Source organism: Euprymna scolopes, chromosome 10 (assembly GCF_053919585.1).
Source record: "Euprymna scolopes isolate OS-2025 chromosome 10, ASM5391958v1, whole genome shotgun sequence".
Lineage (NCBI taxonomy): Eukaryota > Metazoa > Mollusca > Cephalopoda > Sepiida > Sepiolidae > Euprymna > Euprymna scolopes.
The window spans coordinates 31,361,696-31,386,025 of NC_136491.1; the positions used below are offsets into that span (position 1 = coordinate 31,361,696).

At 34.4% G+C, this 24,330-nt stretch overlaps 1 protein-coding gene across 2 annotated transcripts in view; it reads right to left on the reverse strand.

Annotated features, from left to right (window-relative positions):
* The window catches only part of LOC145285906 (Golgi apparatus membrane protein TVP23 homolog A-like), a 48,199-nt gene that overhangs the window by 11,884 nt on the left and 11,985 nt on the right, over positions 1-24,330 (reverse strand). The window contains exons 2-3 of one of the 2 annotated variants that reach the window (XM_080134384.1): positions 15,006-15,040; positions 3,511-3,587 (exon numbers count right to left, since the gene is read on the reverse strand). In XM_080134384.1, coding sequence (XP_079990510.1) covers positions 3,511-3,581 — 71 coding nt within the window. In that variant the 5' untranslated portion in view covers positions 3,582-3,587; positions 15,006-15,040. The remainder of the gene's footprint in view (positions 1-3,510; positions 3,588-15,005; positions 15,041-24,330) is intronic. The other variant, XM_080134383.1, reaches the window with a different exon arrangement.

The following is a 24,330-nucleotide window of genomic DNA, read 5'->3' on the forward strand; positions in this document are numbered from 1 at the left end:
GTAAAATGTGCCTGGGCAGACTTGTTGGAATTCCCAAATAAGGGCAGGCGATTAGCAATAAACTAACCACTTCTCAAAGAGAGAAGGCAAGACCTGGAAGGGTGGACCTCCTAGAACTGCATAGAAGTTAACTCTGACCGCAATCAACAGGGAAGAGAAAACTTTTGTTGTATCGTTTTTGTGCTGTGCTGCAAAGCAATAAGCAGTGATAAAAAAATAAGGATATTTACGCACAAACTCTAAATTCACTTTGATGTTTAAAAGTACAAAATCCTTTGTATAAGAGTCAAATACATCCTAAACTTGAATACTGTTGCCACATCTGGGGAGGTGCAGCTCAAATCACCCTTTCCTGCCCTGAAAGATTAAAGAACCGACTTCATAATCTAGTGGCGGATGTCCTCTTTTTTTTCCTTATTACCTCTTTCTCACACAAGGAACGTTGCTAGTTTTCCTCTGCTCTATCGTTATTTTCATAAGTTATTGACTAAGCTCCAATCTATGATTTCCCCCTGTAAAAAATTTACAACAAAAACTCATCTGTAAATAATTTTCATTTCAGTATCTGCGTACTTCAACCGAAATGGAACTTACATGAGCAAAGTTTCTTTCAAGCAACTATCTGTTTGTGGAACACCATACCACAGATCAGCGGTCCATTTGACTATGAGATAGTCATTTTCAAGTCCAATGTAAACAAATTCTTGTTCTTTGTTAAATAATCAAAGTCAAACCTCAAACATGGTTACCATTCGTCATGTTGTTTCACTGTCTTCCACATAAACTCATTTACCCTCATCCTTGAGTGGCCTATAGGCCTTGATAAGCAATGACTCATATGGACAGTCAAAGGTTTTGAAGACTTTGATCCACCACCAACAACAAGTACATTATCCACTAAGCCATGGGTGCTTGCAGAACATGCTACCTCCTGTGGATTAAAAGATTTCATCCTGAAGAAGGTCGGAGGTTATATTGACTAAAATGTTGTGCAAATAACACTCAGGATGAGAACACTAGGCCGAATAATTCAAATAATACCAATTATTATTGATCCTCATCTCAAAAAAAATATCCAGAAACATTGTTTGTGCATAATTCAACAACATATTCGATAGGATTTGAATTCAAGGAATCCAATTCCACAGTCATTGACAATAAGATCCATATTCAAGACAGATCCATTTTATTACCATGAGCAAAACAAGTTTTTTTTTTTTTTCTGCTCAATTTGTCTCCAATAAGAGTTCTCCATAAATAAATGTGGATGCGAGATTGGGCTAATGAATATTGTCATAGACTACAGAACCAACTATGCCGCCAAATTCTATCAGATTTATTTGTTCAATTATGAACTAATACATTGCGAAAAGTATAAACTTGCTGCACAACATGTTTTTCTGACGTATATGCGTGTGTGTCAGATGCTTGACCAAAAGGGGAACAAAGGAAAATGAAAATATATCTGGCCAGAGCTATATCATCCAATAAATACTCTTTTTGTTTGAAGAAAATAAGTACCCCATTAAATGTGAAGAGTCTTGCTTGTGAGAGAAACAATGTCCAGAGACCGGCTAGATGTCATCTTTAGAAGACGTTTCCTCTGGGTGGCTGGACAATGACCACCAATAATAGGCCAAAATCAGTGAGAAGTGAAGCGACCCCAGAGAAGGATAATGAGTAGGGGTATAAGTTGAATGTTTGAAGTGTGTGGTTGGTTTTTCAGAAGAACTACCGAGAGTTTGGCCTCTAGCCAGGTTTGATCCTTTAGAGCCCTCAGTAATGGACAGCATTAATGGGTCTTATGTTCTTTAGTCTGTCAGGCAAGCATTTGATGCTGCAAGTCTGTCATTCAACTAAGTAGAATGGTACAACTTGTAAACTTTAAAAAATATGATAAACATTTATTATTTGCATTTCCGGTTGTGCTTGGTAAGAGGATTCTTCGATGCATCGTTGGATGGATCAACGGATGACTTTGGTTCGAAATAATGATCACAGCAGTGCAGTGAACAAACACACAGACATATTCACAAAAGTATGATTCCTCAATTCCCCAGAACTCATGGCAAAATAGGGACTTGTGTTCGACTAATCATATACATAATATGTAATCAAATTCTGACAATTCCACCCATTATTTAAAATCCTCTCCAAGTATTTGTTTATTCTTGATCTAACCATCTCATTAACCCTCATCCTCAAATGGCTTTTTGCCTCGGTAAGTGTTGACTCTTTAGTATAAAAATACAATTAGTCATTGCCAATAGATATTGAGTCTTGACATTAACTGACCTCAAAAGAGTTTGTAAGTTAACTATTCTGTACTTTTACTGTTTAAAAAAATATTTCCACACAATAAAACTAACCGGAGTTAGTTGGAAATTTCATTCTAATACATCTATCTATATATCTATAAAAGTGAGAATGTGTGCGTGTGTGAACACTTCTCAACCTATATACTCAATCAATTTTAGCTTTACAGACTTGAAATTTGGCATATAGGGTATTCAGACACGTGGAAAACTTTTAATCGGTTTTCATTCAGAAAAAAGAGCTGCTAAGGGGTCAAAATTGAAAAATTGGTACTTGGGGGGTCATCACATTTTTATCTGTTTGTCAACCGTTTCACAAGATTTGGAAACATTTTTTAAAGATCGTGGCAAGTTGGTTTAACGGTTATTGTACTTGACTCACTGTCTTTAGGTTTTGTTTTCAATCACAGCCTCTTTGTTATTTTTACTTACAAGAAGTGAACTGTTTAAAAAAACATAATACTTGCATGAACGTGTCTCAGTTTCTTTCTGTTTTTTTTTTTTTTACTTCATTTTCTTTTTTTTTAAGGAATTTAACATTACATTTAATACCGGGCAACGCCGGGTACATCTTCTAGTTTTATATTAAGTAAGGGTTGTTTTTTTGGGTTTTTTTTTTCAGTTTACAAATTCTTGAGTGATAATAATTCCATTAGTGGGTGGTGGTTGTTTTTGTTTAATGGTATACCAATTCTTTTTAGGTGATTCAGTGCCAAATTCGGTAATTTGGGGAAAAAAGTTTCACGCTTCAACTTGTTTATATCTTCAACTATTTACCCATGATGTTTGATATGATTGTTTTGTAGAAGTAAAATATTTCTGTTTTTGACTTTGAGTTTTGCAAAAGGAAAGGGAAAATAAAATTAAAAAAAAAAACAATAACATCAGTATTTGGTGCATTTTTGGTCAGGGAGTTTGTATCTTCAGACAGCTGTATCTGGTAGCACCAGGTGCTCCAACAGGTATTATCACTTTGGGCCAAAGTGGACCTGGGAGCAATGGTAACTAAAGGGCAACTTCACATTTCCCAAAACCTCCAAATTGGCGCCTCACCACTGGTTGTCTTTTAACGTTATACCTAAGACCAAACATTTCCATACTTTTACCATAAAATTTAAATAAAATAAAATGTAATCATCTAATAATCGAATTATCGAAACAGTTATAAAAATGGAAAAATGCCCAAGATACTCACTTGACTTTTTTTCTTCGGTCTATTGCATCCTCTTCTCCAAAATCTAATATCATGTCTTCAGTTCCGTCCATAATGACCTACAATATATAAAACAAGATTTTTTTTTTTAATATTTTAGCTACTAAAAGATGAAAAACATGCTTAGAATAATGTTGGCTTCTTTCTGGCAACACATTGTTGTAAAATACAGGACAAAACAATAAAAAAAAAAAAAGGATAAAATGCAATAATCAAATAAATTACAATAAACCAACGGCTGGAAAAGTAACAATATTTTATTTAAAAGAAAAATGTTTTAACTGTTTTTTTTTTTTTAATTTTATTTTTTTTTTTCATAAATTCACCCACTATTTCAGACATTCAAACCGAGAGATCTTTTAAAGATTCTAAGTTGGTTCACCAGGTATATTTGGCAGGTAATTTTGGAAATTCTTTTTAATTAGTCCAGTTACTCCTATAATAACTGGAATGATAGGAGATCTTAAGATTTCAGTTTCTTTTCATGTCATACATAAAACTTTGGTATTTTGTTATTTTTATATATATGCTAGCAGGGCTGCCCGGTGTTATCCGAGTGTTTGGAGGTGTGTGTGTGAGGGGAGGTGGTAAACTAAAGAATAAGTGAAGTAATTACCCTGTTTAAATATTATATAAAAACAAAAAAATGTTAAACTTATTAAAAAAATCAGAAAAACCAAAACAAAAAGAAAACAGCGACCGAACATAAAATTTCTTTTAAAAAAATTGGAAAAACAAAAAAAAATGAACGTGTTCGGAAAAGCAAAAACAAAAAAAAGAAAAGCGAAAAAAATGGCATAAATAACCCTGTTTCAATATTAAAAATCGAAAAAAAAAAAAAAAAATTTATCTGATACCTCGGATTGAACCTTCAATCTTAAGACAACGACGCTGTCACTTTCACCATTGTGCCATGACCGCGTGGGCGAATGTAGGTCAGTTTTTATAATATTTAAACGAATTCAAGGGACAACATCTTTTGCGCGTGTTTACGCATGCATAGAAACTATCTTGTCATAAAGGAACGATTTTTTGCTACCCCTCCCTGTAGAAAAGCGATCTGTTGAGGGTGAAGAAATTAATGTTTTTAGCTAATTTGTCGATATTTGTCGTCGGAAGGCTCGAGCTTCAAAATGATACTGATCTGGTGAAAATCCATCGCCTCTGTGGAAAGTTTTTGCAAGAAGTACACACACAAACACATTTTGCCTTTTATATATATAGACTAGTGTGGGGTACCCGGCGTTGCCTGGGTGTTTGGAGGTGTGCGTGCTCGGGCGGGGGTGGGGGGTGTTAATCAAAACATAAGTTAAATGTAAAAATCGGAAAAACAAAAAAGAAAACAGAAAAACGAACGTTAAAACTTCTTTAAAAAATCTGAAAAATACCCCCCCCCCCAAAAAAAACACGTGAAAAATGGCTTCGGGGGGGGAGGGGGGGGGTACCCGGCATTACCCAGGTGTTTTTGGGTGTGTGGTCGGGGGTGGACAGGCGAAGTAAAAAAAAAAAAAACAGAAAAACGAACGTTACGTGAAAAATGGCTTAAATAACACTGGTTCAATATTCAAATTTAAAAAATCGAAAAAAAAAATAAAAATAAAAAGACATCTCACACCACGATTCGAACCCAAAACGTTTAGATAATTAACCAACGCACTAATCAACTGACCTAACGCGACGTACACGAAATTACTTCAGTTTTTCAACTATTTAAAGTAAATCAGGTCATGACATCATCTGCCGCATGCGTAGAACCGGTTGTCGTCACGAGAAGACCGTTTATGTTGACCCCCCACCCCCCACCCTGCCGAAAATTGTCGATTTCGGAGTGAAAAAAAATGAACGTTTTTGGCCAATTTTTCGATATTTTTCGAGCAAAGGATGGAGCTTCGATATGATACCGAGTTCGTGAATTTTCGTTGTGTCTGTCGAAAGTTTTTAGCAGACACACAAACATACACACATACATACATAAATTATCGCTTTTATATATATAGACTATCGGGGGGTACCCGGCGTTGCCCGGGTGTTTGTAGGTGTGTGTGTTTTTGGGTAAATGAAAAGAAAAATCGTTGTTTTTTAAAAAAAGAAAACGAAGCCTTGACGCGCAGTTGGAAAATAGTAAAATGTGGAAAAAAAGCGTGCAACCTGCCAGGTGCCTTAATTTTATTTTTATTTCGGACTATTAGTCTCATCTTTATTAGTTGTTGTTTTTTTGTTTTTTTATCTTTTTATTGGTTCACAACGTTTCGGCCAACTTCCTCTGGCCTTCGTCAGGTGGTAACCGCGACGGATAGGAACTTCGAATCTCCTAACTGCATTCTCAGCCATCACTGCCATCCGTAGTTGTTGTCGTCTCACCACATTTTTGACCAATTACCTCTGGCACGCTTTGGGTGGGATTGAAACCGCTATCTTCAGACAATGCTCATCTGGAACCGTAGAGATTCAACGTCTCTATCAACTGCGCCACGGGCCCCGAAGGGCGATCAAGGTTGGATTCTTTGATCTTATAAATCCACATTTATTTATTATCTGATCTTCCGTAGTCGGGTCCGTACCGATTGGTATATATATATATTATTCCTTAATTGGAATTTTTTATTTTGAGATGAGCATTTTTATGTTAATTTTATTTTTATTTCGGACTATTAGTCTCATCTTTATTAGTTGTTGTTTTTTTGTTAAAAAAGATAAGATGTTTTTTTGTTTTTGTTGTTTTTTTGCTAATAAAGATGAGACTAATAGTCCGAAATAAAAATAAAATTAACATAAAAATGCTCATCTCAAAATAAAAAATTCCAATTAAGGAATAGTATATATATACTGCCAGGTGCCTGTTTTTGATAAGTTAATGACGTGAACTTTGAGTGCGGGACAGTGTTTTATTTATTTACCGCGAGTTTTAAAATTGAGCGACGGCCTCGAGAATCCGCCGGAAAAAAGCCTTTTAAAGACATACACAAAAAGTGAACATACATACATACATTTTCGCTTTTATATATATAGATGAAAAGGTAGTAAAGTCAGAAGGTATAAGGCCAAACTCTAAATCTTAGACTTCCAAAGATTCTGATTGTAAATCCTTATTTTCAAGCCATTTAAAAAGATGTTGCTTCTTCAAGGATTAAAATATTGGTACTCTTGCATAATTTGACCCAAATTCTTGTGAATTCCCATCAAGCATGGATCGAGTGAGACCGGCAATCATCGGTGTCAGCCGAGCGTTGTTCAAATGTTGAAACGCTAACTCGATTTTTTATTTTATCTATTTAAATTTTTTTCTGTTATGTTTTTAGTAATTTTTAAGGTGATATTAAGGGGGCGGGGGTGACTTTTTATTTTTCTGATTAGTTACTTATCATTTATTTAGTATTTTTTTTTATAATTGAATTTTTGGGAGTTTGATTAGTCAAAGAAAAAGCGCTATCTAAATGGAAGCAGACGACATTCGAATTGGAAGAAAGCGACTAAACCAACAAAAAAAAAAAAGAAAAGAAAAGCTGGCAAACAAATATATTTTCAAACTCGCCAAACAGAAAAATGACAGGCAAGAAAATAAATCTATACATGTTAGAAAAAGAAATGAAAACATCGATGCAGACAATCTCATATTGTCAGGAGAAGAAATTGCTGTCCCGAAAAAATGAGGTGCAACAAATGTAAACACAAATGTTTACTTAAAAAGAGATCGTGTGTAAAGGATGGTTTCTCCTGGGGATGTACAAATGTACAGTGCCACCAAAAGAACTTGTCTGAACAACAAGTCTTGAAAATAAAAAAAAAACAACAAAAAAAATACGGTTACAAAAAAGAAAAAATACGGTTACAAAAATATGGTTACAAAAAAGAAAACAAACAAAAAAAAAAAACTTGTACTTACACCTAACAATTATATGATTAAAAAATCTTTTCTTGGAGAAAAAACAAACAACCTTTCTATTGATAAATATTTTGCAAAAAAACAAACATATTTTCATTTTTCAAGGTAGGTTTTTTTGTTATTTTTGATTGCATTTTAATTTTTTCCTGTTTTTTTTTTTTTTTTATTAGTCTGCATCTGTTACGATGCTCGGCTGACACCGATAATTGCCGGTCTCACCTGATCCATGCTTGATAGGAATTCACGAGAATTCGGGTCAAATTATGCAAAAGTACCAAAATATCTAACCGACTCCTTCCTAAATCTCTGACTCTTCAAGCCTGCTATAAAATTCATTGTATAGGATTTGGTTTGTTTTACGGATGTGTAATCTGAGTGTTAAAGACAGTCTTAGATCTGATGACCTCACAAAAAGATTAAATTTGAACAGTATAGGGAGATGTGCATAGAACAGGAGACTTAGTTAGTATGGTCACATTGAAAGAAGAAGTGCAAGTTCCTGAGTTAGTTGATGAAAAATAATTAAGGTAGTAATGGCAGTTGTTATGTGAAGGCCAGGAAAACATGGGAGGAAATGAAAAGAATGAATTTGGGAGAAAGGACAAATGAAGACCTGGCCTGAGATAGGTTTTTTTGGAAGTCAATTTCTAAAAGCTGCCCAACACATACCAGTATGTTAAATAGACATTAAACCAAATATGGTGAAAATGGCATATCAACCTTTTTTGATTATTTAATGTTGAAACAATTCTTATGGGAGTTTATACTTTTCCCCAAGTTTTTTTTTTTTTTTTTGTGTTTGTTATTACTGATGGGTTACTATTTATCGAGGTCAAAGGTCATTCAAAAATAAAGGTTAATAAGATGGAATGATAGCTAGTTGAAATGTGAAGGAGGTCATGAGGTTTGTAAATGCTTAATGGAACGGAATAGGTTTGATTACTTATGGCGGTGGTGTATGACATTCGATTTTAAGAAGACTATATTGTAATCTGTAGAGAGGCAGTCCTGTGGCAATGTGTTTCATAGCCTGGAAGCCATTGCAAAGAAATACTATTCATGGAAATTTCACATGGAAGAAGAGAGGAAAATCATTTTTACTGTTTGATTAAATGCAGTAGACCTAATAGGATTTGACCTTGGCATAGCCGATTCCATAATCTGTGATGAGATCCATTATACCAATCATGCACACTTCTAAACAATTTACACCAAAATACTCATCAATAAATAAATAAATAAAAAGCAAGCTTTATAATTTTTCTGTTTGTTATAAAGAGGGGGGGGGGAGAAGACCATCTGTTACAAAGACATTGACATTATTTGAATGCCATAAATTTCCCCTTTTCTGTTTCTTTTGCAAATGACTGTTTAGCTGAAACATGATTCTATATTTTATGCAAAAGTATCAATTGTTTTATTTTCCTGTAATCAACATTGGATCGTGTTTTCTTCTTTACTAGCAGTTCAGCCCAGCTTTGCTCAGGACCTATATACTGTTCATAACTTTATATACATATATATTAAAAAGTTTGCCCTATGTCTGAATACACTTTATGTAAAATTTCAAATGTTTATACCAAAAATTGGCTGAGCAATTTGATAGAGACTTCAGAGATCAAATTTTTTTAACTTTGACCCACATTTTGAACCCTTAAAATTTATTGTTTTGGGCTCAAATCAAATTAAAAAGTTTGATCCATGTCCAAGGAACCTACATCTAAAATTTCGAGTTTTTAGACCCAAAATTGGTGGAGGAGTTTGGTAGAGTTTTCAAAGGTCAAATCATTGAACTTTGACCTCTTGACAGCCAAATTTCTAGCCGAAAAACGATTAAACAGATTTTCCCAAATCTCAATGCCACTTATGTTAAATCTTGAGTCTGTAGACTTAAAATTGACAGAGTAGTTTAGTAGGGAAATGTAGACACACAAACAGACAATTTTACGTTTATAGATATATAGATTATCAAGGATCTGATGAATAATTTGGATTATAATACTGTAACCAACAACAAAAAAAAAGTGTTATTATTACTGTTCGCATCTTGTATGATTTTTCTCATCAAAATCTGTTGCCAGGGACGCTGGGAAAATGGTGGGATCCTTCTACCGCTCCAGAAGATATCTCACTACTAATGCAATTCTCTATCTGTATAAAAGCCAAGTACGTCCAAGGATGGAGTACTGCTGCCACATCTGGGCAGGAACTGCTAAAAACAGCCTATCCTGCCTTGACAGAGTACAAAATAGACTTCGTGGTTTAGTGGGGGATGCCCTTTTCTCTTCCCTGCAACCTCTTTCCCACAGAAGTTTTATCACCACACAGGCAGAAAATTCTGGCATATAAAATGAACAGTAGGTTCTTTTATAAGATACAGGCGCATTCAAAATGAATGTTTCTCTTAAGAAACTGAACCATATTACTTGACTTTTAAATTTTAATTCAAGCCATTGCATAAAAATAATTTTTAAAAATCAACAGTAGGTTCTTTGATAAGATAGGCACGTTTGAAATAAACATTTCTTTTTAGAGTACAACTGAAACATGATACTTGACTTCTGCATTTTAAACTTTAATTCAAGCCTTACTATAAAAATAATTTCATAAAATCAACAGTAGGTTCTCTACAGTGCAATATAGACTACAATATATCGTGAATTAAATCACTGCGGGAAGGCATGTGAAGCTGCTATCCATGGCACTGCAGTGGATCCCTGACTAGAGCAGACAATCAATTGATTGGATTGAAAAATGGTCGATTTCACTGATTTTGAAGACACTAAAATTATGACGTAGAACATTTGCTGATCCTCCAATTCAATCCCAAGCAACATCAGGTCTCCCTGCTAGTTAGAAATTAAGATCAAAGCAAGTAAAAATGTTTACCGATTGGTTATCTTACAAAACAGCTGTGACCATCCAAAGTTTGGTTTGAGTAAATAAATTCTAATCTGAAAATAGGATTAGATTCTCTCAGACCCACATCCCACTCCACCCCACCCCACCAAAAACACTTCAATCAATATTTTTATGTTTATCGTTAACTCAAGTAAAAATAGGTTTGGTTTGAAAATTCTCATCCATTGTTCAACATGACCATACCATCAAAACAGATTCTTTCTCTGAAATCCATCCTTATTACGTCCTTTCATGTTTTTCCTGTGAACTGGACTTGCTACCTTAACCGTTCATATCTATTAACACAAGAACTCTCAGCCATTTCTTCAACGTGACCATACCATCAGAGTTTACTCTTCTGCACACATCTCCATATACTGTGCATATTTAGTCTTCCTCTCTGGTCATCAGATCTAAGCTTGTCTTAAAGTCTTGACATGTAGTGATGTTCACCTAGGGGTGGTGTTAACTGCATCTTGACTTGTAGTGGTGTTCACCTAGGGGTGGTTTTAACTGCATCTTGACTTGTAGTGGTGTTCACCTAGGAGTGGTGTTAACTGCATCTTGACTTGTAGTGGTGTTCACCTAGGGGTGGTGTTAACTGCATCTTGACTTGTAGTGGTGTTCACCTAGGGATGGTGTTAACTGCATCTTGACTTGTAGTGGTGTTCACCTAGGGGTGGTGTTAACTGTATCTTGACTTGTAGTGGTGTTCACCTAGGGGTGGTGTTAACTGCATCTTGACTTGTAGTGGTGTTCATCTAGGGGTGGTGCTAACTGCATCTTGACTTGCAGTGGTGTTCACCTAGGGGTGGTGTTAACTGCATCTTGACTTGTAGTGGTGTTCACCTAGGGGTGGTGTTAACTGTATCTTGACTTGTAGTGGTGTTCACCTAGGGGTGGTGTTAACTGCATCTTGACTTGCAGTGGTGTTCATCTAGGGGTGGTGCTAACTGCATCTTGACTTGCAGTGGTGTTCACCTAGGGGTGGTGTTAACTCCATCGCGTGTCAATGTCACTCACTCTCAACAATCAGCAGCAGAGTCAGTGGCATGATCTAGCTATTCGTGATTCCAGCGTCGGACACCAAAACATAAGGACGAGATATGAATTCCATGTCTGCCTTTACCATCGTGAGCCATGCCTTGAATTGGCCACCCTGTTGCTTCCTCCAACAAATGATTGCATTGAATGCTACCAATCTACGAATAAATTCCTCAAACGGCCGAACTGGTGCGTTCCTCAGCATTCTTCAGCCAAAAACAGACGCGAAACAACTTGTAGAAAAATAAATGTCTTTATTTCTTTTCCAAAATGCTGCAACTACTAAAATCAATTGTTCACGTGTAGCAACGAGAAACTTAGCGACGACGTGGAACAGAGAGGGCGGTAGTTGATGGTGGACAATCGAGCGGTGTCCCAACAGCCGGGCGCGTGTCTGTTTTCTCTCCTTCTGCCTCTGACAAGCTACCTGCTTTGTTTATATCAGTCTCAAGTTCCCCGATGCACCTGCAATGTCAACGGCTTTAAGCTGTGACCCCATCAACAAGTACATCCGGCCTCTGCTACTGTTGACAATCCAACACATGCAGAAGTTTCCACAGAATGCACTGTGTGACAGAACAATCAGTCTCCTTTTGAGTAGAGTTTCTTCCAGACCAGGAATGTTACATTTAGCACGGATGGTCGAGTTGGGGATCCAGTCGGAAAGGTGAATGCACAGGATATGGCAGAAGCAGCAGTGATTGAAAACCTCAAGTTTAAGATCCTCCTTGCACAATGGCCAGATCTCACATCCATACAGAAGAATTGTTCTAACCATGGTTTGGGAAATTTGCAACTTCATGAATTGTCTTATCTCCTTGAAACCAAAGTCATTTTTGGAGATGGACAAAGGAGGTCGTAGCCAAATCGATATGAGTGTTGATTTCATCATTTGTGTGGCCAGTGGCTGTAAAAATAGCAACCTCCTCCACAGCTTCGCCATTAAGTATTATAGCCACTTGGTTTGGAAGAGGGTAGTTTGCAAAGAGAATCTTTATCTTTGACGCATTTATTTTCATTCCTACTATTTTGGCCATGTGACTGACCTTGTCAAGTACATGCTGGACTTCTGCATAGGACTTACCAAGGATTGCAACGTGATCAGTGATGAAAAAGTCATGGCCAGCTCTAGGATCCAGTCAATAATGCAGTTGAACAAGATAGACAAGAGTACACATCCTTGGCGGACTCCTGTTTGGACAATGAAGTAATCAGATTCTTTCCTGTAACACCTCACTCTTGTTCGGGGTGTGCAATTCTTCTCTATGGATGAGAGATCTTGATCTTGATAATGTTGAGAAGCCTATTTCACCATATCTATGATTTATCTACATAGCTGACTATACCAAAGCCTGATCCTACAACCACAGAGTTTGTAGTTGAGTGCAGTTGTAGCTGTGGGATCGAGCCCTGCTATAGTCAGCCACACTGATGAGCCAAAGATATGGCAAAACGTGTCTATGGATAACTGTTTTATCTATAATAAGTAAGTAAATAAACAAACTATGAGGCGTGCACATAGTACGCCTTGATGAGGTTTAGAAGCTTGGCCGGGAAGCCATCGGGACACATGATGTCCCAAAATCTTAAAGACTCACATTACATATCCATGGTATCATTCTCATGCATCGCATACCCTCAACCCTCACTGGACACGTTTCACTTTCATACATCGTAACACTATGTATACATGCCTGAAAGATTCTTCCCTTCATCAATGTGTGGAATGATTTTTATATTTGGAAAAATGGACTTCAAACTAGGACTTGTGTCGGTTAATTAAATCTTTTGTGGGACTTAGGAAAAAAATAAAAAAGAACATTTTTTAATATCAATTAAAAAAAAAATCATTTTGGGGGGGTTTTCTTATAATGTTGGAAAATGAGAACATGCTATGACTGAAGCTTGAAAGAAATAAAACAGACAATAATATAAACAAAGTAGAATTTATTAACATTCTGTGATTGGGAAAAGTTCTGTTAATAAGTACAAAAGCATTAGTAGAAAAGGAGGAGGAAGGGTAATAATGTATTTGAGGGGTCCCAAATTTCTGACCTGGGGAAAATTTAGTTTGTGTGATATTTTTATAGGCAGTGTAAGCTCAAAAGCAGTCAGCCCATCTGAAAGTTACTTTTAAGTAAATCTGTTGAAAAAGGATTACTTTAATATAGAAACTAAATCAATTCAAGTTACATTTAACTAAAGACTTTTTTTTTTTTTTTTTACATTATCTTTTTAATAATAGATTCATTTTTTTTTATATTTTACTAGCGGAGATGCCCGGCATTGCCTGGGTGTTTACGTAGTAAGCAACCCGGGAAGGGGGGGGGGGGTCAAAACAACAGTAGCGGTGGTTGTCTGTTGCACGGCATGTGTAGGTGGTGTAGTAAGGAACCCCGAGGTGGGGGTAGTAGCGGAGGGAGGGGGGGGGACAAAAAAAGTGGTAATAGGCAGGCAAGTTCGAATCCGTAATGCAAAGGAGAAAAAATATTTTTCAAAAAACGTGACGTCTTAGCCGATGCCTCCGTTGCCCAACCAGAAGTTCCGAATGTTGAAATTAAGCGTAGTCAATCCAACCGATACAATGATTTGCAAAAATGGTGGCGCAGAAACCGACCTCTCCCAGTTGAGGGTGAAGGAATTAATGTTTTTGGCCAATTTTTCGATATTTGTTACCCGAAGGATTGAGCTTGAAAACGATACCGGCCTGGTCAGGTTCCGACATGTCTATCGGAAGTTTTTGCGAGACATACAAACACACACATATTTTGCCTTTTATATATTAGACTAGTGGCGGGTACCCGGCGTGGCCCGAGTGTTTGTAGGTGTGTATGTTGGGGGGGGGGGGAAGGATCAAAACAACCCTGTTTTAAAAAAAAATGTTGACTGAGTGTTTGGAGGTGTAAAAAAAAAAAAAAGTTTTAGTAGGAAAGTAGGCTTAAACCCCAAACCTTTGACGTGGAGATGGAAACGAAATGGAAAAAACCCTGGGACCTAGCCATCTCGGCCACGAGAGAAGAGGAAGAGCATCTTAATTTAAAGTTTATAAAATGAAATTGACAGGTGCGAGAAACTTAAGTCGCGTGACCTTGAAACATGACGCGGCTGCAAGCCAGTTTTCACTTGTTTTATACTGAAAAGCGAAAGAAACACACGGCGATCGAAATATCTGGAAAATATAGTGCGTGAAAGTCGGGCAAATTAAATACACACGCAACCCTCGTTCTTAAGCTGTAGATATTATCATTTAGACGTGATATAAAAAGTTTTAAGAAGAAGCGAGCCGAGCGAGAAGGCCGACGAAAAAAGCCTTTTGCAGACATACACAAAAAGCGCTTTTATATATATAGATTTTGTTTGTTTAATATAATTTGGATTTAATTGTTTTCTGTTCTTTTTTAAATCTATTCATAAAATAGCACCTGGTAATGTCAGACAGGGTTACATTTTTTTTAGATTATACCGTTTACAAAAACATTACTTAACCTAAATTATCCAAGGCCAGAAATTTGTGACTGCTCTGATACATAAGTACAAAAAAAAAAAAAAAAATTCTATTCATTAATAATTTGGTCCAGCAAGGTGTAGAGGATATAAAAAAAAATGGGGAAAACGTCAAGGGAACCAGGTAGAAGATTGTTTCACTCACTTTTATGCAAGTTTCATTTTAATTCTTGTAATCACCTAAAAAAATAAATTTTTAAAAAATACAAAGGACAAAAAAAATAAAATTATTCTATAAAAACAAAAATAGAAAAAGTATTTATTTATACACTAGCAGGAGTACCTGTCCCAGGATGGGTCTATAATACAAAAATAAATTTTAAACCTCTTCCCCACAGAAGAGTTGTTGCGAGTTCATCTCTGCTCTATCATTATTTTCATTGCAAGTGCTCGACTGAGCCTCAATCTATGATCCCCACCCTCTTGCCAAACATTCGCAACAAACATTCGTCTAGCTACAACCACTGTCGACAATTTCTCTACTCTTTATCTAAGCTTAAAAACTAAACGTAAATTCTATGAACAAAGTTTATTTCCTAGAATTGCCTGCCTGTGGAATTCTATACCATGAGGCTGCTTTCCAGCTGACTACAACATGGTAACTTTCAAGTCCAATGTAAACAAGTTCTTGTTTAACCGTCCTCTTAAATAATGAAATTCTACTCAATTTCCACCACTACGGATCGTTAAATTATTGCTTCACTGACTAACTGACACTTTTTAAACCCTTATCCTCGAGAGGCCTTTGGGTCTTGATAAGTGGTGACTCCCATACAAAAAAAAAGAAGACTTTAAAGCAATCAAAAAAGTGTGTGAAAATACAGATTACACAACTGAAAAAAAGATAATCAATATAAAATTTTAACTTTCTTCTATGTAAAGCGGGTTGGATCCACATGCTTCAAATGCAATTAATTTTATTTAGTGTTCAAAAAAATGCCGGTCAATGCATAACTTATTAATTTGCCTCTAAAATAGTTGATGAAACGACCGATAATTTTTTTTTTTTTTTTTTTTACTAAAGAGTTATTGGACATGAAAACATACACACAGACAACTGCCTTTATGTTATAGATTATTTTTTGTCATTACTAATTTTTAAAAATTAAAACGGTAATTCATAGCATTTTAATTTTTTTACACAAATTTGTGAGTTGTTTTTTTAATTTTGTAAAAAGTCAATCTTTTTTTAAAGTTTCCTTGTTATATGAATACCATTTTTTCTTTGTTTTTAGTTTTTTTACATGGTGGTCACCACTTATCAAGGCCCGGAAGCCACTCAGGGATAAGGGTTATTGCAAGTACGGTACGTTAATGTGGAGATTTGATGAAGTGTTTGCTTAAGGGGGCGGTTCATTAGGAATTTGTTAACGTTGGACTTAAAGACATCCAAGTTATATTCAGTTGGGAAGCAGGCAGATGGAACAGAGTTCCACAGGCGTGCAGTTCTAAGAAAGAAGCTTTGTTCATGGAATCCACGTTTTGATTTAGGCACAGATATAGAGTGGGGGAAATTTTTCACAGTGGATTCAGCTAGACGGGTGTTTTTCGTGAAAGATTGGCGAGGGGGGGGACCAGAGATTGGAGTTCAGACGAGCACCTGCCATGAAAATAACGATAAAACAAGGATAGGCTCGCAACGTCTCTTCTGTGGGAGAGAGGTTGCAGGGTAGAGAAAAGGGCATGCCCCACTAAGCCACAAAGTATATTTTGTACTCTATCAAGGCAGGATAGGCTGTTTTTAGCAGCTCCTGCCCAGATATGGCAGCAGTATTCCATCTAGTTGTCAAAAATAGTATTTATTGTAGAAAAATTGTTTCATTTAACTTGTTTAAAATCTGAACTCCACTTGTTCTGTATATTCATAAAGAGAGCGATTTTTATTCAAGAAGTACCCCTCCTCCTCTTTTAATTCAAGCAATACCTTTTTATTTTATTTTCATATTGAGAGCATTTTTTATTCAAGAAATGCCCCATCCCCATTTTTTAATTCAAGCAATACACCTTTACTTTCTCTTCATATTGAGAGCTTTTTTTTATTCAAGAAATACCCCTCTCGTTCTTTTAATTCAAGCAATACACCTCTATTTTCTCATCATATTGAGAGCATTTTTATTTAAGAAATACCCTCTCCATTTTTGCTTTTAATTATAAGGACGGTTTTATATTAATTATAATATAAACTGAGTGTTTCTCAAGTTAAAAATAACACATTACAACAATAATACTTCGTTTACCTACGTAAATTTTACTTTGAAAAGGTGTTCCATATTATTTATTAAAATCTCAATTTCATATGATAAGATAAATGAAGCAGATGTTTAGCCATTATGTGTTTCTTCTAAATAATTTCAGTGTAAAAATTAATTTTCAAGTTTCCAGTGAAAGTTACTAAGTAGAAATTCCAGGGAATCCGTTTCAAAATGTAAATTATTCATAGTTTTAGGTTTGACATGGTGTGTATTACTTTCATGTTGATGAAAATCAAAGAAAAAAATATTTCATCAAAAAGAAAGTGAAAATTTTTTTTTTAAATGTAGGACACTTAAAAATTATCTTCTGAGCAAAAAGATTCTAAATTCTTTCTTTGAAATTTTAAACAAAATCCTTTTAGTTTTTATAAATCAAACAAAAATTTCTGAAAGCATATAATAGTGTATCGATTATCTTTCTTTTTTTATTTCAAAATTTATTGTTCTACTTGACCGATCAAAGACTGAAATTCAAATGATTAAGAATTCTTTTCCAAATTCAACATCCATGAATCAAACTTCAAAATGTTGTAATAAAGATTAGCAGCAGTTGAATTCCTTAACATGTTATGAGTGAAATGTTATGATAATAAGAATTGAGGTCTTAACTTGAAAACGTTTTCATTTTCGTTTTACTTATTTAAGACGAATAAAAAAGTATAAGCTTTTAGAGATTTTAAATCTTGCATATACTCAAATAGATATTGCTTTCATGTTGATGAAAATGAAAGGAAAAAATATTTCATCAAAAAGTAAAAAAAAAAAAAATTATAAAAAAACAAGACTTAAAAATTATCTTTGAAATTTTAAATCAAAATAGCAATTTTTCTTTGTTTTTAGTTGTCGAAAATAATATTTATTGTAGAAAAATGATTGCATGTTTCTTCATATATTATTAACAATACACATGAAAAAATTGAAATAGCTTAAAATATTTCAATAATGGCATACATAGAAAAAACTTGATGAGCCAAGAAAAAAATCTTTTAAAAATTTTTCTACTCCAATTAAAATTAAGGAAGTTATAACTATTTTTCTGCCTTACACATTTGGATATTTTTCCTTTTTTAAGACCATATGCATTTCATTTTTTGCACTACTTTTTCAGTAAAAACGTTATATCTCTGTTCAAACACAAAATTAAGCAATGAAATTTGCCATAGGAGTATTTTTGTGAAATAATGAAATTTGCCATAGGAGCATTTTTGTGCAAGGAATTGGAATATACCACTAAAAATCTCCAGAAATTAATGGTTTCCAAATAATCTGCAGTAAATGCACATAAATATGCTGCAATTCCTTAAAAAATGACATGTATCCATTAAAAGAAAAGTTGAATTGTAATGCATTTTATGTACAAAAAACTGAAATCTAAATCTAGGACTGTTTAAAAATGATTATATTGCAATATTTCTTTTGTATTATTGTAGATATTGCTATATTTGCTTAAAACTTTTAAAGTATATAGTGTACATTATTATTTATCAATTCATTTTTGAACAAAACGGTGGTATTTTGAAAACTTAAAATGCTTTAGTTTTTAAAATATGACTATTTTAGCAGAACCCCTTTGAAATCTGTGATTATCCAAGTCTTTTATCGTCTGTGTGTATTACAATATATATATATATATATATATATATATATATATATATATATATATATATATATATATACTCGGGGTTTTTTATATTCAAAAGTAATGGACTAATGAATTCAACGAGGTTGTTAGATAGTGCTCAATAAAAAGAGCTAAAAATACTTGTTTATTGTTATATAAACATGCTCACATCCCGCTGCTACAAATAGCCACTTGTTTCAATCAAACAACAGATATCATCAGGCAGCGACTTGACTATTCAAAAGTTCAATGAATAATCTTATTAAGATTATTAAGATTATTAATCTTATTAATATTATTAAGATTATTCATTGAACTTTTGAATAGTCAAGTCGCTGCCTGATGATATCTGTTGTTTGATTGAAACAAGTGGCTATTTGTAGCAGCGGGATGTGAGCATGTTTATATAACAATAAACAAGTATATATATATATATATTTTTTTTTTACACAGGAATCACCACATTATCAAGGCCAAGAGACCACTCAAGGATAGGGGTTAAAGAGTGTACAGTAGAAATTGGACAATATAGTAATCATTAGTAATGAAAATTCGGTTAATTTGATAACTTATATGGAACGGCTCATCAAGAACTTATTTACGTTAGACTTGAACACAACCATATTGTAGTCAGCCGGAAAGCAGGAAAACGGAAGACAATTCCACAGGCGTGCAGTTCTAAGAAAGAAGCTTTGTTCATGGAATCTACGTTTAGGTTTAGGCACAGATAAAGAGTGGGGGGAATTATTGATAATGTTTTTAGCTAGATGAGTGTTTCTTGTGAAAGTTTGGCGAGGGGGGGACCATAGACTTATATTATATGCATCCTGTCATTCAAGGTAGAAGATACAGCAAGATTACTTGAAATTGTTGGCTGTTTAACCTATGAATATAAAAAAAACATTGAGCAGAGTGTCTATCATCTGGAGTGAACATTATTTCTGTAGAATTTCAAGTGGTCTGCTTTTGTAGTATGAATCCTCATTTTCAAGAAGCCATTAATTTTTCAGCAAAGTACCCAATTTCTTGGGTGGTCTCTTCTCTTCACTAAATATTTTTCCAGTGCAAGCCTGTCATTTGTAACAAGCATCTACTAATGCAAGAACAAAGATTTTTGCAAAGCACACAATGGTACCAAATTTATTTAGGTAGCACAAATTAGCCTTTGAATTATGACCTTTTAAAGTTTGTTAGAAATTAGAAAATTTGCACATCTTGTGTGCTATTTGTCCAGAAACTAATTTTCAATCTATAACGAAAATGGAAGTAATTGAACAAGTGAAAAAGTCTTACAAATTTATTGTGATAAATGGAAATTAATCATGATTTTTTTTTTTTTTTTACAAGGTGATCACCACTTATCAAGGCCCGGAAGCCACTCAGGGATAAGGGTTATTGCATGTACAGTACATTAGTGTGGAGATTTAATAAAAAAAAGTCTACTTAAGGGGGCGGTTCATCAAGAATTTTTTACGTTGAACTTGAAGACATCCAGGTTGTAGTCAAGTGGGAAGCAGGCAGACGAAACAGAGTTCCATAGGCGTGCAGTTCTAAGAAAGAAGCTTTGTTCATGGAATCTACGTTTTGATTTAGGCACAGATAATGATATAAATAATAATTTTTAGATCAAGCTAATCTATATGTTGGGAAAAAAATCTCCTTAACTCTTGGAAAAAAAAAAAAAAGAGACTGAAGTGAAACTGAATTAATTTCAACAGTTAACACATTGAATATTCTTAATATGATTCATAGCACAGTAGAGATCCAGCTAGATTTTTTTTCTTTTAAGAGTAAAAGAATAAAAAAATTTCAGATTTGGATCATGTAAAGCCAGACAGAATGATATTTTAATGATAGGGCAAACAATTCACTAAAGTTTGTAACTTGGATTCTTTTTGTGAAAAAGAACTAAAAAAAAAAATAAAATAGATGCGACAGTTTTAATATGCATAGAGACACAAAATATTGCATGCGTTAAGTTGAAAAACATCAACATTAAAAAATAAATTGTTCATTACTGAAAATTATCTAACTTGAACTAAACTGGGGGGGAGGGGCAAATAAATAATGATACAAAAGAAAGAATTGCAGTTATAGAGAAAAGATTAAATTTTGTTTATATCCAAATTTTACCCACCCTCACCCCTATTTTTTTATTTATTTTTTTTCATAAATCGAAATCAAAGGGATTTTCACATACTAATGAGTCTGGTCTCTAATGCCTATTTTTAAAAAGGTCATTTTCTAGCTCTCAACAGAAACAAAAAGATGAGGCTTGTTCTTCTCAGTGAATTCTACGAAAATTGGACTTGCATATACAATTAGTTAAAATGGTTCACGGAACTATAATTAGAATGGAAGACTTTATCAGCTTCAAATTATATGTAACTGTTGGAAACTGGCTTATTGTTATAACTATTTACAGGCAAAAAGGCATAACTTTCCTATTCAGGATTAGTTTCATTTTGTATTTGACTTTTTCCCCCCCTTCTCTTTTATAAAAACCAGGATACACAAAGTGGGAACAGCATTCCACAGAAATGAAAGATAATTGCTTAGTCTATATAAAAATGGCCGATCATTTGTATCGTTAGTTATACAAATTAACAACAGTTTTGAATAGGTTATGCATCACTAAATATATTCGTCATTAATTGAACAGTACTGAAAAGCGGCTAAAAAAAATAAAATAAGTTCACTTATGTTTCATTAGTTGTCAGAATCTTGCAAGATTTATGAAAAAAAAAAAAATGTTAATCTAAAACTTGAAAATCACATAAATTACTTTTTTTTTGCCCCCCCCCTCCCCGACAAAAGGAGGGTGGACATGTAAATTCACCCTTGTCCGTTTGACCGTTCGTCTGTCCACACTTTTCTCAATAACTATGCTGTGGAATTTTTAAAAATTTTGCACAAACATTAAACATGATACGAGTAAAAAAAAAGTAACAGAACGGATTTCCGGAAAAACTCCAGTTGCCCCCCCCCCACCCCCCTGGGGATGCCTTTCAGATTAAAATGGTTAAAATTGACACTTTTGTGCTTATTAAAAAAAAAATCCTTGGATTTTTATAAAAATTTCTGAAAAGTTGTGACTAACTGATTTTTTATATAATTTTGTTTGTCTATACTTCGCAATAACTCTTGGTGTGCCCTTAGGACTCTTAACACTCCATTTTTGGGTCTATTTTACCATATTTGTCCAAAATTTTCTGTGTATGTCTATTTAGCAGTTTTGCATGGTGCTGAACTCAAATTTAAATATGTTAAGGCCTTGGAGATTTTGGGGCTAAATGGGGGGGGGACAAATGATGGACTTAGTCATTTCTTATTTTACATGGTGCAGAACTCAAATTTACATATGTTAAGGCCTAAAACTGCACCGTTTGTTCATTTTCACCAAGATTTGACGTCCCCCTGGGAACTTTTGGGGCTAAATGGAAGGGGGGGGGGAATGCTGAACTTAGTCATTTTTTTATGCCTCGTTCACTGTGCATTCATGGGGGACCATGCATGCTTCACTTGTTAAATTATAGAAGTTGCTCTAAACAAGACATTAACAGAACCCTCTATTTAATGCATGAGGTAACTTGCCCTTGTTCCATCAGCCATGATTGGGTAAAAATTATAATTCTTTATTGTATTCATAGTGTCACCCATACTGAGTATAGAACCTTCAGTTGTAAGAGACTATCACTTAGAGCTGAATCACTTAGCACTTTTATCCATTGTGTCACAGGGTCTAAGCTCGACAAGGTGTATCTTAAGAAAGTTAGAGGTTACATTAAACGAAACATTGTCAGAATGACAGGGGGGAAGCTTTTTTTTTTCTTTTTTACATAGGAGTCACCACTTATCAAGGCCCAGAGACCACTCGAGGATAAGAGTTAAAGAGTGTACGGTAGTCAATGAGACCATATCGTAATAGTTACTAGTGGAAAGTTGGTAAATTGGATTACTTAAGGGGAACGGGTCATCAAGAACTTGTTTATGTTGGACTTGAAGACGACGATATTATAGTCAGCTGGAAAGCAGGCAAACAGAAGAAAGTTCCACAAGTGTACAGTTCTACGAAAGAAACTTTGTTCATGGAATAAGTTATGATTAATGCATACTGTGGAATTGATGCGTTGTGTTTGACTTCTATCAAACTACTTTAACACTTTTACTAATACTCTTAGAAAAGGTATGAATTCATTTCCCTCTCAGTTATACATGAAGTAGTGTGTGTTTGGCAATCGGAGTCGATTATGACCATAGACAACTAGCTGTGTGTCCGCAGGTGGCTGATCAGTCCAACCCAGGCGCGGAAGCCCCTGCCACATGTTGGACACCAGTGTCTGAAGACGGCCACTTCAGCATCTCTGAAGTAGTAGGATAGATTAGACTCTCAAGCCTTAGTAGTGCAACTAGTTTTAGCACCAAAGGATGGAGAAGCTTAGCCAAAGTCAACAGCCATTTACTCCAATTATGGGCCTTGCTGAAAACCACCAAGCAAAGAAAATTGTAAATAGTCAAAATGAAAAAATACAAAAAATCCTTAGAGTACATGGATTTCATTAACAGGTTTGGCACTTAACCAACAAACCATAAAATCAGAAAAAAAAACAAACTTTGTAGCTTTTAAAATAAATTTATCACCGAATTGTATTTCTCTTTTTATCGAATGAATGCAAATTCCTATAAAGCAATACATGAATACAAGATTCTTTAAAAGAAAGTTAATAATTTTTTTTAATCATTTTTTTTAATAATTTTTTTTATTTAATGAATGTAAGCTCCTTAAAAGGAGAAGAAAGTGGGCTTTGGTTTTTCTTTCAGCAATCTCATAACTCTTGCTTCCCTTTGTCCTTTAGTCCTCACATTCCATAAGCGATGTTTCTGACAAAGGGGGAAGAATTGCTGTTTTAGGGATCAGAATCTATTCCATCTAACAGTTATTGTTGATTAGTTTTTGACCTTGAAGTAGTACTATTTTTTATTAACTCATTCTATCAAATAGTTTCATGCCTTGTCTGTAGCGGTTACCATTAAAAAAATGTTTTTTATCAAATAAATGCAAGTTTCTTTAAATCAAGATTTAATTTTAATTATTTTTTATCCAACGAATGTAAGCTTTATTGAAGTCAAGATATGAAATGTAAGCTTTATTTAAGTCAAGATATGAAATGTAAGGCTTTATTTAAGTCAAGATATGAAATGTAAGGCTTTATTTAAGTCAAGATATGAAATGTAAGCTTTATTTAAGATATGAAATGTGAACTTTTTTAAATCAAGATATGAAATGTAAACATTTTTAAGTAAAGATGAAAATTTTAAAGGTTTGTTCTAAAAATGACCTTCTCCTCCCCCAAACTTATGCTTTAAAAACTGATAATTGTTAACATTTTAGAATTTAAAAGGATCAAAATAATTTTTTTTTTTTTTTTCAGACTTTATGATTCGCTTTTCTTAGTATGGTTTTTATTTAGTCTTACCACAATGTATCAGTCAATCTATTTGGAAAATCTCACAGTTCAATCGTTAAAGTTTTATACAGGATGGAACGATAAAATTGTTGCCCTAGAAAAGACAACATGATTCCATTTCTGTTTGAT